The sequence below is a fragment of the Ursus americanus genome, chromosome 3, assembly GCF_024610735.1.
Source record: "Ursus americanus isolate L20-20 chromosome 3, mUrsAme1.1.p, whole genome shotgun sequence".
In the NCBI taxonomy this organism is placed as follows: domain Eukaryota; kingdom Metazoa; phylum Chordata; class Mammalia; order Carnivora; family Ursidae; genus Ursus; species Ursus americanus.
In genome coordinates this window covers 82,966,495-82,984,498 of record NC_142129.1, presented here as the reverse complement: position 1 = coordinate 82,984,498, position 18,004 = coordinate 82,966,495, and the positions used below count along the sequence as shown (strand labels likewise).

General features: G+C 42.8%; 1 protein-coding gene across 1 annotated transcript in view; it reads right to left on the bottom strand.

The window, feature by feature from the left end:
- Positions 1–333: 333 nt before the first annotated feature.
- The window catches only part of ARMC10 (armadillo repeat containing 10), a 32,793-nt gene continuing 15,122 nt past the window's right edge, over positions 334–18,004 (bottom strand). The window contains exons 2-6 of the mRNA XM_045793419.2: positions 12,640–12,788; positions 9,728–9,862; positions 6,569–6,745; positions 2,209–2,280; positions 334–1,349 (exon numbers count right to left, since the gene is read on the bottom strand). Of these exons, the coding sequence (XP_045649375.2) occupies positions 1,098–1,349; positions 2,209–2,280; positions 6,569–6,745; positions 9,728–9,862; positions 12,640–12,788 (785 nt within the window). The 3' untranslated portion in view covers positions 334–1,097. The remainder of the gene's footprint in view (positions 1,350–2,208; positions 2,281–6,568; positions 6,746–9,727; positions 9,863–12,639; positions 12,789–18,004) is intronic.

Genomic DNA, 18,004 nt, shown 5'->3' with positions numbered 1-18,004 from the left:
GATTTCTGTTATCAGGCTAACCCTGAAAATACACACTTTTCTGGTTGAGGATTTGTGACTTCCTATGGAAATCCATGTATTTGCAAATGAAATTTAACTTACTCGTACAGCTTTGCCTTAAATACCTGGAGTCGGAAAGCTGCCACTTGCATCCTGATTTACCGAGTACTGAGCATGGTGCTGGACGGGAATGCTGTAAGACCTGGCTGAAATGAAATCTATTAATAGTGTTTTTATTTCATAAGCTATTGTAACAGTATTATGACTAAAATTACAACATATGAAAATCTCAGCTAAATAGATGAAAATTAATAAAATACTATCAAGAGAAAATGTGTATAAACTTTTTTCCTTTTTATTTAAAAGATAAAGTTTATGCTGATGGTTAAAAAAATTCAAACAGTAGAAGGTATACATAGAAAAGTCCCTTCCTCAGTCCCACTCCCAGAAGTCTGGGTATCGTTCTAGAAAATATTCTCTGGATAGAAGCCTAAATAGTTTTCATTTAAAAAACACACCCACATTTTCTGGATGCCTTTCCACATGGGCATGTTCAGATGAGGTAACAGATTTAACCAGCCGCCTACGGACGGACATTCCCACCGACCCCAGCCCGCCGTCCCCCTGGGAGTGGTGAGGACGAGGAGACGGCGCTCAGGGACTCAGACGAAGCTGTGGGAGCGGTTTGGCTAGGCCGGCTGGTGGCCTCGAAGACTCAGGAAGTCCTCACGAGCACGAGAACAGGGTCGTCCGGGGGCAGCCCTGATCGCACCAGCCGGTCTACAGGGAGGCTGTCTCCGACGGGTAACCGCACAGCCCTGCAGGGGGCCGAAGGTTCGCTCGCTCATAAATAAGGCGACTGTCCTGTCACATCGAGGAAATAACTGAAGTAAACTCAGCAAATGGCAAAATGAAAAGAAATGGTGTCAGAACAAGCTCCTCTGTTCATTTAGTAAATAAACTGGTTCAAAATAAACCGGAAAACCATGGCGGGGTCCAGCTGTGTTAATGATGAAATGTGATATTTACCGTTTAGATCCGGCAGCTGGAAGAATTTCAGCTCCCTTAGTAACAGGGAAGATGGAAACTGGGACCAGTCAGAACTTGGGTATGAATGTTACCTTTTCCTTCACGTCTGCATCACAGTGTTCAGCTAACACCCTCATTTTCTGGGCATATTCTTCTCCATATAACAGGAAAAACAAGGAACCTGTAGGGAAAGTGGGCTGAACAGCTGAAGAGCCTTCTTTTCCGAGGCACTTCGTTATATTCTGAGAGAGTGTAAGAGCTCGAAGAAGAATCTCCTTTGCCACGTGGCCGTCATAAAGGGAGAGGAATGAGGAGTCCACCTGAAAGAGGAAACCATGAGTGTGATTTTAATAACTTATGAAAAATGTTTTCATGTATATTTTCACTTAAAAAAAACTGGTCATAGATAATTATCCCTAAAATGGCCTAACATCAGTGTAAAATCTTAGGCACCCCTATACTTTATACTAAAAGAAAAAAGGGTTTTACTGTTTTAGCTGAAAAAAACTATTTTCTTGGAGTCCTAGAAGGTAGTCATTGGCAGAAACACCCACGTCCTTTTTAAGCTCCATCATCTGGTCTTACTGGGGGCTCCTCAATTCCCCAGACACTTCCTGCCCCCCACCCTGGACCCTGTGGGCCAGGCCGGGGCTCAGGGAGGAGCAGGTCCCTCCCTTACAGGAGTGGAGGCCCGTTCTGTGTCCGCACCACCTTCACTGCCTTCAGAACACTTATCTCAGCTTTTAATTATGGGGTTCATTTGTTCCATGTTCTTGTAACTGCTCGAGTGTGCTCACTGCTGTGTCCTGGCACTCGGCTCGGCGTGGGCGCGTCCTGGGGACTAGCGTTTCAGCGCCCGTGAAGACACATAAAACACAGACACGTCAAGGGGAAGAGATGCGGTCACATACATGTACCCCAAAATGGATGGACAGAACGATGACAATCTATGGTTGTTAGGGAGGACCCTTCCAAAATGATTTTTTAAAAGTAAAATTGGTTACAGAAAATTTTTAGGAAATTCGTTAGGCAAAAAGAACCAAAAACAAAACCCCAAAACCAAAAAACCTGTGCTCTTCACAGATAATCTCTTAGCATTTTGGGGTAATTCTTTCTAGATCTATCTGTCCAAATCTATGTATTTGTATACTTATAAAACAGAAAATGTCAGCTGTTTACCTGGGCACCAAGTAGTCCTTCTGCCATGGCCGGATTTTCAGACAAATTCACAAGCAGTTTCAGAACTTGAACCTGAAAGAAGAATCATATTGGTTTATTTCAACCAGCAAGCATGGATTTGCCCCCCCATCTCCGGCCCCAGCACACCGCCCTCTCCCTGTGTCCACATTTTAAACTCCGGCCCGGGCTTCCTGTATGGCCCAAAGGCTCTACCCCGCGGAGCTTTCTCCTCAACGCTCCCAGAGCACTTCGCACACAGCAGGGCTATTGGAACAGTATTTTTCCAGCTACGTCATTAGGGAGAAGACGGTGAATGTCTGTCTACCCGCCTCTCCCCCTAATCCAGGGTAATAAGCTTAACATTAAAGACCTTTATTACAATTACTGGTAAGTGAAACATCTTTGGAACAAAAAAAGGAATCTCTCAAAGCGTTGTTTATTTCTATTTAAAGTATGAAGATCTTGGGACAGTTTGGTTACCAAGACTAGAAAAATATGGTCCTTTTTAGTAGGTTACTATGAACCTTTGAGCTTATCTTTTTACGTGAAAAATGTTTTAAAATCCTTTAAATAGGCACTTAGAGCTGACAAGCTACAGTATCAGCATTCCTGTCACTCGTAACTGTCAGTACCGTAGCCCCCTTATCATTCCAAGACCCCCAACACACACCTAAAATCACGGATAATAGCGAAACCTATATATGCTATGTTTTTTCCTATACACACATACCTATGCCAAAGTTTAATTTATAGATTAGGCACAGAAAGATGAACTACAATAATAAAATAGAACAATTAGAGTAATCTCCTGTAATGTTATATGAATGTAGTCTCAAAATATCTTTCCAATTTTAGTATCTGTACTGAAGGGAGCACTCTCTGAAAATACCTTATTGCCCCGTACTCACTCCTCTTCTGCTGGGAGATAAAATGCCCATGTGATGAGATGAAGTGAGGTGAATGACAGGTGGTGTGACACAGCGTTAGGCTACTCCTGAGCCTCTGACGGGAAGTCAGAAAGATCATCTGTGTCCCAACTGCTGTTGACAGCATATGACAAACCGTGGAAAGTGAAACCACGGATAAGGGGGAGGGGGGAACTACTGTAATAACATTCAAACAGAATTCTGGTTTAAGGACAAAGGTCATACAAAGCTATACAAGATACTTGAAATTACACAAAGTGAGGCCTGGGGAGGGACAAATATGCTATTAGACCTGGAAGGGAACCCAGATCTTTAATTTTTAAAAAACCTTTTTTTATGATAAAGGCATTGTGTGTTTCCTATAAAACATTTTTATTATTTATTTTTAAAGTAGCCCCAATGCGGGCTTGAACTCACGACCCTGAGATCAAGACCTGAGCTGAGATCAAGAGTTGGATACTTAACCACCTGAGCCACCCAGGTGCCTCTCCTTTAGAACATTTTTAAAAAGTGACAGAAAAGCACAAAGGAAAAGGAAATTCACCCCAATTTCCATGATCAAAACCAATCAATATTACGTTTTGTTATTTTCTTCCTGGGCTTTTTACATACCTATATACTCACATATTCCATATCTATGTTGTATATACTAATTTGTTAATCAGGATAAAAGGCTTTGCTTAATTTATCAATTATTTTTTAAAAATTATGAAATTAATACATGGTCACGATACATTTCAAACCGTGCAGAGGGAAACAAGGGTGAAAACAAGCGCCACCGTCCTATCTGCCTATCCCACCCCCCAGCAGAAACCATGGGTAGCAGTTTCTTGTTTAAGCAGAGATCATGTTTTTCAGATAGAATTCTTGATGAATTACAGCCTCTTAAGGTGAGAGAGAAAAAGACAACTTCTAACCATCAGTGCAGATCTGGTCTGGCCTGACTGGCTGCCAGCAGAAAGGAAAAGTGTTAGGAATGAACACTTGTCTCCAAAGTCAGTGAAGTTTTGATTAAGAAAAGGGACAAGAGTTCTGAAACAGGCAGGTCCCAAACCTAGGAAAGAAGCCTGGATGAAGTCAAAATCCACAGGGCCCCCTAGTGGCTAACGAGGGTAGGCTTATAACCCGGGAACAGTAACAGCCAGAGCCATCAGTGGAGCCTGAATTAAAATTCCACGTTGCTATGCCCCGGAAAGGAGTGAAAGAAACATGAGAAAATAATTTATAGAGCACAACTGCAGATTAAAAAGCTGCAGGTATCCCCTGCTTCTCGAATGTTTGCCTCATGCCATCTCGCTTCTATGAAAGGCCTACGTTACTGGTACCTGTTTCCATGAACCAAAAGAAATCCAAACAGGATTTTCATTTTTATTAAAAAAAAAAAAAAAAAAAAAAAGGCAAGAAAAACTAAAAGAAAAGAGTGTTGGGTGTTCTGCAGCGAGCGTTGGTGGGGGCAACACACACCCCAGGAAGTACGCTCAGCATGTCCACATCGAGCAGCCAGAGCTTTGAACTGTGTCTGTGAACATCTCTGCTTATCTTGATTTATTCTGTGCATGTTAGCAAGATACGTTCCAAGCTATCGGGAAAGCCTGAGAGAGGGTTTTTTGGGGGGCGGGGGGTCTGGGAATGCTCAAAAATGTTCCCATATAAACTGATAGTAGGTGCTGCTCTGCTTCAGGCCATTTTGCAGTAGGAGAGGTTTCACAGGCGCGCCCTGCTTCCGGATAGCGGGGGACACCTGTGTATGTATTTTGGTTTGAACCATGTTAAGTCCTCTCACTTATCACACGTGCCATCTTGCGGTGACCACATTTCTTTTAAGCCATTCATTTTCTTTCCTCTCATTGCAGATTTAACAAACACATGATTTATGTTCACGTTAATCTTCCATTATTTATATTTGGTTAGAATCAGTGCTGTACCCAAGAGATTGTTATAGTACGGTGAGATCTCTTATTAAAAATAAGATTTCTAAAAAGTCATTTTGGTTATTTACTAAGAAAATATCTAAAATGGGTACATTTTCTCACAAATGGATTACTGTCCAAAAGTTCATTTGCAACTTGGAACTTTACACTCATCTTTTATGGAGAAACAATGTTTTATAATTGGTGGTCGGGTTCCCAGACAGACCAAAAAAAGCAAATTTTCTATCCTAGAAATGCCATACCAGGCAATGGAATGGAAAAACAAAACAAAAATAGAACATACTATTGCGGTGTGAGTCACCTTCTAAGAAGTCATAAAACATACTAAAACACAGACCATGTCGGAGACAGATCCACATGGCCCAGGCCAGACTCGCCTGGCTCCGAACTCCTTGCTCCTCCTGAGGTTTTGGGTAAAGCAGCTGCAGACCCAGGCAGGAGTCTGTCCTGGGTCTGTGATGCTGTACGTAGAGGGAAGGGTTTCCCTGGGCCTCAGAGGCTGGAAGTTACCTTGTTCCACTGATAGAGGTCGATGGGTGCACGTGTTTTGGAAGGTGCCTACGGATGGAGCATATTTCAAAAATATTGCTAATAAGATTATTACACTTAATAATTTTGAATGCCTTTGGGTACATCTTAGACCAGATGCAAGTAACTCTGGCTAGTGGAAATGTGGAAAGCCCAGAACAAATTTTAAAAGGGCTATAGTGAGGCTCTCCTGTAATCACATTTGGTAACCCCAGAAATAAGTTCAGTGATGTTGAATATTTGGAGTGTGGTCCTTCGAAAATGCTCTTGCGTTTTCTCTCAACTGTGCCAGAGAACACAGACCAACATAGTAAAACACCGATAAATGATCAACCCAACTAATCAGAGCCTTTGGTTAGTCTACCTTCTGTTTTTATGCTACTTCTCGAAAAATGGCACTTGAGAAAAATGCCCACTAATAGGTTTACTCAAGTTACTTTCACGGGGCGTCTCCTGAGATCCCTAATTAGGTCAATCTGTTGCCTCCTCCATCTGCGTAAGTGGTCAAAATCAAGCACCAGACATCCGTTACTAACTTAACGGTGGTTTTCAAAAGATTTTTCCACAAATGATGGCTAAATCAAAAAAAGTTTCTACCTCCGAGGTGAGCAAAAAATTCAATTAACCAGCATTATCACTCGAAGCCTTTTAATCAATTACGTATAATTTTAAACCTGGTGTGGGGGGAAGCCAGCTACATCACTTCAGTAAACACATTCTGGAAGAGCACACGAATGCCCATCTATTGATAAGTGAAATAACACATTTTCACAAATTCATTTTGAAACTGATTACTTGGGGATAAAAATAATTTACTTTGTTGGGCTCACGAAAGGCTTTTAATAAACTTTGAATAAATGTGCTCTTTTTTGAGGGATATCAACTTAAGATGAGGGACTTAAAATTCAATTCCAATCTTACTAAGCTTGATGCAACAGCTCTTTGTACTTCCAAGTCATCATCATTCATCCGTACCTTGGTCCGTGCATTTCCGGCGAGCAGCACGCGGAACAGGTCTGGGACGTAACAGCTCAGCATGTGCTGGTGGTCGTCGGTAACCGTCATGTTTGTTAACAGTCTCAGTCCAGCCAGCTGCACGGCAGAGTCCAGGGGACCAGAGAGGACATCCTTGCACACTTGATTCATGTATACCTAGAGGTGGGGGGGGGTGAGTATCTCCAAAAATTTGTCTGTGACACAGTAACTTTTCTGCACGGCGGAAGAGGACCGTTGTTCAGGGGCAGGCTGGTTCCTCAAAAAAGATGACGTCTAGGGGCACCTGGGTGGCTCAGTCATTAAGTGTCTGCCTTCGGCTCAGGGCGTGATCCCGGCGTTCTGGGATCGAGCCCCACATCGGGCTCCTCCGCTGGGAGCCCGCTTCTTCCTCTCCCACTCCCCCTGCCTGTGTTCCCTCTCTCGCTGGCTGTCTCTGTCTCTCTGTCACATAAATAAATAAAATCTTAAAAAAAAAAAAAGATGTCTATCCAGCCCTCAAACTTCGGTGATTTTTTTTTTTTTTATAGCAAACTTTGCTAAGACAGGCACTGTGCGAGCATTTTACAAATACACCTCACTTAATCCGTAAGACACCTCTAATGCGGTGGGTGTTATTAATGGCCATTTGACAGACAAGGACAAGTCCTCAAGGAACTTGGATCCCTGCCCAATATCAAGCCAGCCGGTGGGGGAGCAATGTCTAATTCCAGAGACCACGCTCTCAGCACCTGTGGTCTCTCAACTGTTGGGACCTCCCAGCTCAGTCCTCTTTTCTGTGTCAACTGCTTTGGACACACGAGGATCGAGGAGGAAGACCTGTGTGGCCATTCTGCATCATGGTAAGTAGCTTAACAACAGGGTCTAGGAGCTACATGTTAGAAGAACAGGGGGATCAAAGCGAAATAGAATTTTTCTTTACGGTTGGTTCTATCAAAAGAAAGCAGAGGCAAAATTATCTTTGGCCCAATTTTCTTCTTTACCCAGGGATATGTATATGATCCGTGCCCTCCTGATACTGGTGACATTGGCAAATTGGAATGCGATGCCAGTAACACTCCTATTTCACACACAATAGAACGAAACCCACGATGATGGAAAATTTTCTGAAACTGTTTTCTATTTCTTACAGCTTGGAAAAATTATGTCTCTCAGATAATTACTATTTACCTAACTGAAACTCCACCCTAAATTCTGATAAGAAAAATTTCCTAATATAAAATGCTAAGAAATGAGCAATTGTCCCATAAGTATTAAGTTTAAAAAAAATCCAAAAGTATCCACGTTACCATAGAAACTAGAGTAATGGCAGTAAAGCAAAGAGAGATTAAACTTTTAATCGTGGTTCGGAGCCAAATGACATTTACAAGCCACCCGCTCTCTCTGGCCACGATTTCATTACACATCTGTCCTTCAAAAAAAATGCCATTTCCCCAGCTGTTTATAAATCATATATTTTCATAAGATGCTGGTGCCTTTCACGGCCTTTCCTAAAAGGATTTGAGCATTTAGATCCTTATTATCCTTGAGTCTTTTTACCGGTTCAAGTTTAGCAACAGGATCACCAAGCAGACAAGATCAGTTACTCCTGGGGCTGTGTCTACCTCCCCTTGCTGCTTTCTTAGAATTTCCTCCTTCCCCAACTCTGCTTGTAGAAACCTTAGACATTCCTTTTTTTTTTTTTTTTTTAAGATTTTATTTATTTATTCCAGGGAGAGACAGGGAGGAAGGGAGAGAAGGAGGAGCAGAGGGAGAGGGACAAGCTGATTCCACGCTGAGTGTGGAGCCTGACTCGGGGCTCGATCTCAGGACCCCAAGATCATGACCTGAGCCTAAACCAAAAGTCAGATGCCCCCAAACCTTAAACATTCTTTAGAGCCAAGCTGTACTCTACCTTTTACAAAACTTTGGGATGACAGCTCTCCTTTCTATGTACGCAACAATGTTTTACTTACATTTTTCTTTACTTCATCATGTTTACCTTGCGTTACACCTATTTATGGACTTGCCTTTTCTCTTCTAGCTTTCTTAAAACAAGAGTTAATCATGTTCGTTTCTGACCTCTATCACAGAGCAGGAGCTCAAGAAATGTTGAAGTAACATAAGTTCCTAATTTATTTCATTTTTCTGCTGATATTATCAGACTCTGGCCAGGTTCCTTTACCAACAGTTGGATGAAAATGAATCCCAAATTCAAAAGCCCAACGCATCTCTTATTGGCTGGTTCAGGTTCCTCCTTCCCCTGACTTATTCTCCATAAAAAATGGGCAGAGGACCTAAATAGATATTTTTCCAAAGACGACCAAAAACAGTCAATAGGTACATGAAAAGATGCTCAACATCACTCATCATCAGGGGAATGCAGATCAACAGTACGATGAGATATCGCCTCACACCCGTCAGAGTGGCTACTGTCAAAAGGACAACATTGGCAAGGATGGGGAGAAAAGGGAATCCTTGTGCTCTGCTGGTGGGAATGTAAGCTGGCGCAGCCTCAAAAGATTAAAAATACAAACTACCACATGACCCAGCAATTCCAGTTCTGCGTATCCATCTGAGACCTTGAGAAGAATAATTTGAAAGGGTATACGCACCCCCAAGTTCACTGCAGCATTACTCATAAGAGCCAAGACACAGAAACAACCTGTGTTGACAGATGAATGAATAAAGCAAATGTGGTCTGTATATCTACTGGAAGATTCTTCAGCCATAAGAAGGAAGGAAACTGTGCCATTAGCAACACATGGATGGACCTTCAGGGCATTACACTAAGTGAAGTAAGACCAAGAAAGACAAATACTTGAGATATCCCTTATACGTGGAACCTAAAAAGGCCGAACTCACAGAAACAAGAGTGGCATGGTGGCTGCCAGGGGCTGAGGGATAAAGGAAATGGGGAGATTTGCTCAAAAGGTACAAACTTCTAGTTATAAGATGAATAAGTTCCAGAATCTAATGTATAGCAAGGTGACTACACTGTATTATATACTTGAAAGGTGCTAAGAGGATAGATCTTAAATGTTCTCACCATGTAGACACAAAGGGTAAGTATGTGAGGTGATGGAGGTCTTAACTAACCCTATGGTTGTTTGCTCTTTCATTTATAGAAAACTTACACATTTGCGACTTCAGGTAACTTACCTTTATCTTGACTTGATTTTCAACATTCACACTCAGGTTATTCAATGCATTTAAAGCTTTCTCTTTAATACTGGGGTTGGGATTGTTGATTTTGCTTCCGATGACTGGAATACCATCCAATTCACGAATAATGACCTAAGAGGGGAAAAAACAAGATCAACACTTCAATACGAACTCCCCTCATCAAAGTTTTTGCATCCACAAATACAAATAAAAATTAATGACTCTTTGGAAATACCTTGCCTATGCACAATCTGTAATTCTTATTTAAAAAAATTACTTTCTATAATTTTAAAGGTAAAGAAAATAGATCGAAAATAAATTAAGATAAGTAATTATTTAAAAACCATAGCTTGGAGAACTACAATGAAGATTTGCAGAGCTACTGAAATAATCCCAGAGCAATGTACAAACAAATTATTTTACTTTGCAATAAGTTATATTATTTTTCTATTACAGACACATTTGAAAAACTTATGATTTAGGATACTAAAGTAACATTTTCCTAAAATGAATTCTTTGGAATACAAATCCCTCAAGATGTTAATAGATGTTCCATTAAGACAAGGGAGGTTCCATGGTTAAGAAAGTTTGAGAAAGGGGCGCCTGAGTGGCACAGCGGTTAAGCGTCTGCCTTTGGCTCAGGGCGTGATCCCGGCGTTATGGGATCGAGCCCCACATCAGGATCCTCCGCTATGAGCCTGCTTCTTCCTCTCCCACTCCCCCTGCTTGCGTTCCCTCTCTCGCTGGCTGTCTCTATCTCTGTCAAATAAATAAATAAAATCTTTAAAAAAAAAAAAAAGAAAGTTTGAGAAACTCTGGGTTTAAGCGTAGACACTCCTTTACTGTGAAGCACTCCTGTTCACGAGTACTGGGAATCTCCAAGAGGGGAGCACTGAACAGAGTATTTCCATGAACTATACACAAAGGGACGGTCATTTTTCAGTGGGGGAGGGCGGACGTAGGGGCAAGCACCTATTAACATCTTGAAGAATTAGAGTTCTATGCAATTTGTGAAATGATGCCCAAATTTTCAAAGAAGAAGTAATGTGGGCATTTCTCACAATCGATTGCCACACTATGCTACTCTAAGCCTTTGGCCCCAACACTGAGTGATACATTAGCTGCTTCGATTCTTACAAGAAAAAGAAGCTGAAAATGACTCCTGTAAGGACAAAACATGCCCTTGTAAGAGAAAAAGAAGGAAAGCGTATCCTGGCATCATCCACTTTTACCAAAAGCCCCAAACCCTACTCTCCCGTCAAGAGTGGGCTCAGCACTGGGAGAAAAAGAAACTCCCTGAACGGTTCTGGCTTGTGCCTAAGGATCTGTGTTTATTAGAAAGCAGTTTTTTTTTTTTTTTTAAACTAGCCTATTAAAGCAGATCAAGGCACCAGAACTGACGACGGGGGCAATGACTCCCATTACCCAGGAAAGCCCTGTTCCACCCGTGGCTCTGGGCCCACTCCCACTGCAGTTTGCTTCAGAGGATCTAAACCCGTGACGTCAGGAACAGCCCCAATACAGGCATGCTAATAAATGAGCCACCGTCTGCTTTGTCTGCGTGGCGCTTCTCCCCACCGGGGCACACGGAGCACCTCCTCCACCCCATTTAGTCCCGACGGGGCTGCTGGTTGAATGGGCTCCATCCATCCCCGCGGTTCAGCTGCGGGGTGCTCCCGTGTGCTCCGGGGTGCCTGCGCACAGCACCTGATCGTGGCCGAGCAACGCCACCATCTGGATCAAAGCCACAGGGATGAAGGCTGTGGACTGTGACGAAAACCTCCTTGTGGCCAGAGAGACCAAAAAACCCAAACTAAAACAAAACAAAAAACCCAATACGCAAAAAGAGCAGGGCTAAGCACAGCCAAGAGATGGAGGGAGAGAGCTCTGGTCACGCTCTCTGTAACCTTAAACTGTTTTCACTTGTGCCGAAGCCAGGGCTATTCTTGGATGCCCAAGTTAACTGAGCTCAGTATTTCCCCTTTTTGGTTTAAAATAATTTAAGTTGGGTCCTATCACTAGCCACGGAAAGAATACAAGTAATCAACAAATATCCTTTATATCTCCCTATAAATCTCAAGAGCTTTACAATAAACCTTGCCATGCTGGAAAATACGTGACTGAAAGAGAGTATAAATGCAACATAATTTTGTTTTCATGACAAAGTCAATGAAAGGTATTAGCTGAAAATCATTACAATTTTTTTTTAAAGATTTTATTTATTATTTGACAAAGAGACAGCCAGCGAGAAAGGGAACACAAGCAGGGGGAGTGGGAGAGGAAGAAGCAGGCTCCTAGCAGAGGAGCCTGATGTGGGGCTCGATCCCAGAACGCTGGGATCACGCCCTGAGCCGAAGGCAGACGCTTAACGACCGCGCCACCCAGGGGCCCTACAATTTTTTTTTTTTTTTAACTTTTTCTCCATGGGGGTAATGGGCAGAAGGAAGCATTCAAATCAAGCGCTTTAGACCTGGTGTTAAAAATCTGTTAGAAGCTGTTTACACTGGGTAGCGGTTGTCAGTGGTCCAGGGCCCCCCTGCATCAGAACCCCCCCCCCGCCAAGACCTACATATAATGAAAAGCATGTACTGAATGTTAGATGCTTTCACTGTTCTCCTGCAACACTTTGAATTTTTAATAATTAAGAAGGCCACACAATGCTACGTGGAGTAGACCACACTTATCACAGATGTGATCCCTGTGACCAACTTGGCAGGGATCTGGAATCCCAGGAATACTAATGTCACTATCCGGCTGTGCTTTTCAGAAATAAACACTAGGCTGTAGGTACACATCTCGCGCTGTACAGAGGAGGAGAGCGAGGCTCGGGGATTAAATGCCTTATCAGGGTCACGGTTAACTGCCAGTCAGTAAGGATGGGAGGTGCCCATTCTGAGACGAGTACTTACTTGGTTAGTTGAAAAGGCTGCATTGTTACCCAGAGTGACCAAAGCTCTTTCAATAATTACAGGATCATCAGTTGACTCAAGCAGGTAGAGGAGTTTCTGGAGCTGGTCAACGTTTAGGACATCGTCATAGGAACCACTGGTTAAGTCTTCTGCAGAAAAACAAAATTATTTAAAATTCATTTTAATCAATAGGAGATAAAAAAAAAATTTTTTTTTTAAAGAGAGCACACACAAGTGTGTGAGCAGGAGGGGAAGGAGGGAGCAGCAGAGGGAGAGAGAGAATCTTAAGCAGGCTCCACGCCCAGCATGAGCCCGACACAGGGCTTAATCACACGACCCTGAGCTGAAATCCAGTCTGGCACTTAACTGACTGAGCCACCCAAGTGCCCCTAAAAAATTTTTTTTTAATTTAAAGATTTTATTTACTGGGAGGAGTTAAGATGGCGGAGGAATAGGGGTCCCCTTTTTCAGCCGGTCCCCTGAGTCGAGCTGGATAGGTAGCAGACCAGCCTGAACATCCACGGAACCAGCCTGAGATGCAGGAAGATGCATCTGGATCTCTACAAATGAACATCTCCAGCGCTGAGTATTGAAGTACGAAGCGGGGAGCCGTGAAACCGCGCACAGATATTGGAAGATAAACGGAAGGGGGAGGGAGCCGCTGCGTTCGGGCGCCGGGAAGCGGTAGCCACCTGCACGGGGGAGCGGGCGGACTCGCGGTTGGCACCCGCAAAACAGCAGACTGAGACCGTGAGCCGGGTGCGCGCGCCACCAGGCATCTCGCGGAACCCCAGAATCCCGGTGCGCTCACTGGATCTAGACTGAGACCAGGAGATCCGGGAGCGGGCGCGGGGCGGCTGGCGGCTGGCGGCGTTAGAAACACAAAGGACAGAGACGCGCCAGCCCTGGAAGTGAGGGCTGGGACACCGGGTGTGGGGCGCACATCCCGGGACGCTGCAGGGTTGAGCAGCACCAACAGTAGCAGAGTTAAAGTGGCCAGAACATTAGTGGTGAACGGGCCGCAATCCCTCTGTTCTGTGACAGAGGCTGAAATTCGGCCGCTGCTGCTCTGACTCTCAGAAGAGGCACAGCAAACCGCCAGGGAAAGCCGCCAGAGAACAAAAGCCTGGAAATACCGGCTCAGAGAGTGCCCATCCCCATCCCCCCTCACAGGGGACACGGAGACTCTACCCAAACAGGGTTGCCTGAGTATCGGCGCAGCAGGCCCCTCCCCCAGAAGGCAGGCTGAAAAATCAAGAAGCCCACATCCCTAAGATCCCTATAAAACAACTGCACACTGCCTGGGTCCCGGTCAATAATTTGGGCTCTGGACAACACCGCAACCTCTGCTCATCAGAATGATGAGAAGGAGAAATCCCCCCCCAGCAAAGAAAAGACAATGAGTCTGTGGCCTCTGCCACAGGACTAATGGATATGGATGTAACCAAATTATCAGAAATGGAGTTCAGAGTAACAATGGTCAAGATAATGAGTAGACTTGAAAAAAGTATTAACGAAAATGTTAATGAGAATATAGAATCTCTAAGGGCGGAAATGAGAGCGAATTTGGCAGAAATTAAAAATTCTATGAGCCAAATGCAGTCAAAACTAGAGGCTCTGACGGCCAGGGTGAATGAGGCAGAAGAACAAATTGGCGAATTGGAGGATGGGTTAGTAGAAGAAAAAACTAAAATAGAATCTGGACTCAAAAAAATCCATGCACAGGAATGTAGGTTACGGGAGATTACTGACTCAATGAAACGTTCCAATATCAGAATCATCGGCATCCCCAAGGGGGTGGAGAAAAACAGAGGTCTAGAAGAGATATTTGAACAAATTGTAGCTGAAAACTTCCCTAATCTAGCAAGGGAAACAAACATTCGTGTCCAAGAGGCAGAGACGACCCCTCCCAAGCTCAACCACGACAAACCTATGCCACGTCACGTCATAGTGCAATTCGCAAATATTAGATCCAAGGATACAGTATTGAAAGCGGCCAGGGCAAAGAAATTTCTCACGTACCAAGGCAAAGCTATCAGAATTACGTCAGACCTGTCTACACAGACCTGGAATGAGAGAAAGGGTTGGGGGGGGCATTTTAAAAACTCTTTCAGAGAAAAACATGCAGCCAAGGATCCTTTATCCAGCAAGGCTGTCATTCAGAATGGATGGAGAAATAAAGACCTTCCAGAATCGCCAGTCATTGACCAATTTCGTAACCACGAAACCAGCCCTACAGGAGATATTAAGGGGGGTTCTATAAAGGTAAAAAGGCCCCGAGAGGGATACAGAACAGAAAGTCACTATCTGTAGAAACAAAGACTTTAATGGCAACATGGCATCATTAAAATCATATCTCTCAATGCTCAGTCTCAACGTAAATGGCCTAAACGCTCCCATAAAACGCCACAGGGTTGCAGATTGGATAAAAAGACATGACCCATCCATTTGCTGTCTACAAGAGACTCATTTTGAACCTAAAGATACATTCAGACTGAAAGTAAAGGGATGGAATACCATCTTTCACGCCAGTGGACCTCAAAAGAAAGCTGGGGTAGCAATCCTCATATCAGACAGACTGGATTTTAAAGACTACAGTTAGAGACACAGAAGGGCACTATATTATTCTTAAAGGATGTATCCAACAAGTGGATATGACAATTATAAATATCTATGCCCCCAACAGGGGAGCAGCAAGATACACAAGCCAACTCTTAACCAGAATAAAAGGATATATATATATATATATATATATATATATATATGTATGTTAATAGTAGGGGACCTCAACACTCCACTATCAGCAATAGACAGAGCACCGGAGCAGAAAACCAACATAGAAACAAGAGCTTTGAATGCCACACTCGACAAGTTGGACCTCATAGATATATACAGAACACTACGCCCCAGAACCAAAGAATACTCATTCTATTCTAATGCCCATGGAACATTCTCAAGAATAGACCATGTTCTGGGACACAGAACAGGTCTCTACCGATACCAAAAGACTGAAAGTATCCCCTGCATATTCTCAGAGCACAACGCTCTGAAATTGGAACTCAACCACAAGGAAAAATTTGGAAGAAACTCAAACACTTGGAGACTAAGAACCATCCTGCTCAGGAATGACTCGATAAACCAGGAAATAAAAAATCAATTTAAACAATTTATGGAGACCAACGAGAATGAAAACACAATGGTCCAAAACCTATGGGATACTGCAAAGGCAGTCCTAAGGGGGAAATACATGGCCATCCAAGCCTCACTCAAAAGAATAGAAAAATCTAAAATGCAGTTTTTATATTCTCACCTCAAGAAGCTGGAACAGCAACAGAGGGACAGGCCTAATCCACCCACAAGGAAGCAGCTGACCAAGATTAGAGCAGAAATCAATGAATTAGAAACCAGAAGTACAGCAGAGCAGATCAACAGGACTAGAAGCTGGTTCTTTGAGAGAATTAATAAAATTGACAAACCGCTGGCAAGACTTATCCAAAAGAATAGAGAAAGGACCCAAATTAATAAAATTATGAATGAAAAAGGAGAGGTCACGACCAACACCAATGAAATTGGAAGGATTATTAGAAACTTTTATCGACAGCTTTATGCCAATAAATTAAGCAATCTGGAAGAGATGGAGGCCTTCCTGGAAACCTATAAACTACCAAGACTGAAACAGAAAGAAATTGATTTTTTAAACAGGCCAATTATTTATGAAGAGATTGAATCAGTGATAAACAACCTTCCAAATAACAAACCTCCAGGCCTGGACGGTTTTTCTGGGGAATTCTACCAAACATTCAAAGAAGAAATAATACCTATTCTCCTAAAGCTATTTCAAAAAATAGAAACAGAAGGAAAGCTACCAAACTCATTCTATGAGGCCAATATTACCTTGAACCCCAAACCAGACAAAGACCCCATGAAAAAGGAGAATTGTAGACCGATTTCCCTAATGAATATGGACACCAAAATCCTCAACAAGATCCTGGCTAATAGAATCCAACAGTACATTAAAAGGATTATCCATCATGACCAAGTGGGATTCATACCTGGGATGCAAGCGTGGTTCAATATTCGCAAATTGATCAGCGTGATACATCATATCAACAAGAAAAGACTCAGGAACCATATAATCCTCTCAATTGATGCAGAAAAAGCATTTGACAAAATACAGCATCCTTTCCTGATTAAAACCCTTCAGAGTGTAGGAATAGAGGGTACATTTCTCAGTCTCATAAAAGCCATCTATGAAAAGCCTACAGCAAATATTATTCTCAATGTGGAAAAGCTGGAAGCCTTTCCCTTAAGATCAGGAACACGACAAGGATGCCCACTCTCGCCACTATTGTTCAACATAGTACTAGAAGTCCTTGCAACAGCAATCAGACAACAAAAAGGGATAAAAGGTATCCAAATCAGTAAAGAAGAAGTCAAAATGTCTCTCTTCGCAGATGACATGATACTCTATATGGAAAACCCAAAAGAATCCACTCCCAAACTATTAGAAGTTATAGAGCAATTCAGTAATGTGGCGGGATATAAAATCAATGCTCAGAAATCAGTTACATTTCTATACACGAATAATGAGACTGAAGAAAGAGAAATTAGGGAATCCATCCCATTTACAATAGCACCAAAACCATACGTTACCTTGGAATTAACTTAACCAGAGACATAAAGGATCTATATTCTACAAACTATAAATCACTCCTGAAAGACATTGAGGAAGACACAAAAACATGGAAAAATATTCCATGCTCATGGATCGGAAGAATTAATATAGTTAAAATGTCCATGCTACCCAGAGCAGTCTACACTTTCAATGCTATCCCGATCAAAATACCGAGGACATTTTTCAAAGAGCTGGAACAAATAGTCCTTAAATTTGTATGGAACCAGAAAAGGCCCCGAATCTCCAAGGAACTGTTGAAAAGGAAAAACAAAGCAGGGGGCATCACAATGCCAGATTTCGAGCTGTACTACAAAGCTGTGATCACAAAGACAGCATGGTACTGGCACAAAAACAGACACATAGACCAATGGAACAGAATAGAGAGCCCAGAAATGGACCCTCGGCTCTCTGGGCAACTGATCTTTGATAAAGCAGAAAAAAACATCCGGTGGAAAAAAGACAGTCTCTTCAATAAATGGTGCTGGGATAATTGGACAGCTACATGCAAAAGAATGAAACCTGACCACTCTCTCACACCATACACAAAGATAAACTCCAAATGGATGAAAGACCTCGATGTGAGACAGGAATCCATCAAAATCCTAGAGGAGAACATAGGCAGCAACCTCTATGACATCGGCCAAAGCAACCTTTTTCATGACACATCCCCAAAGGCAAGAGAAACAAAAA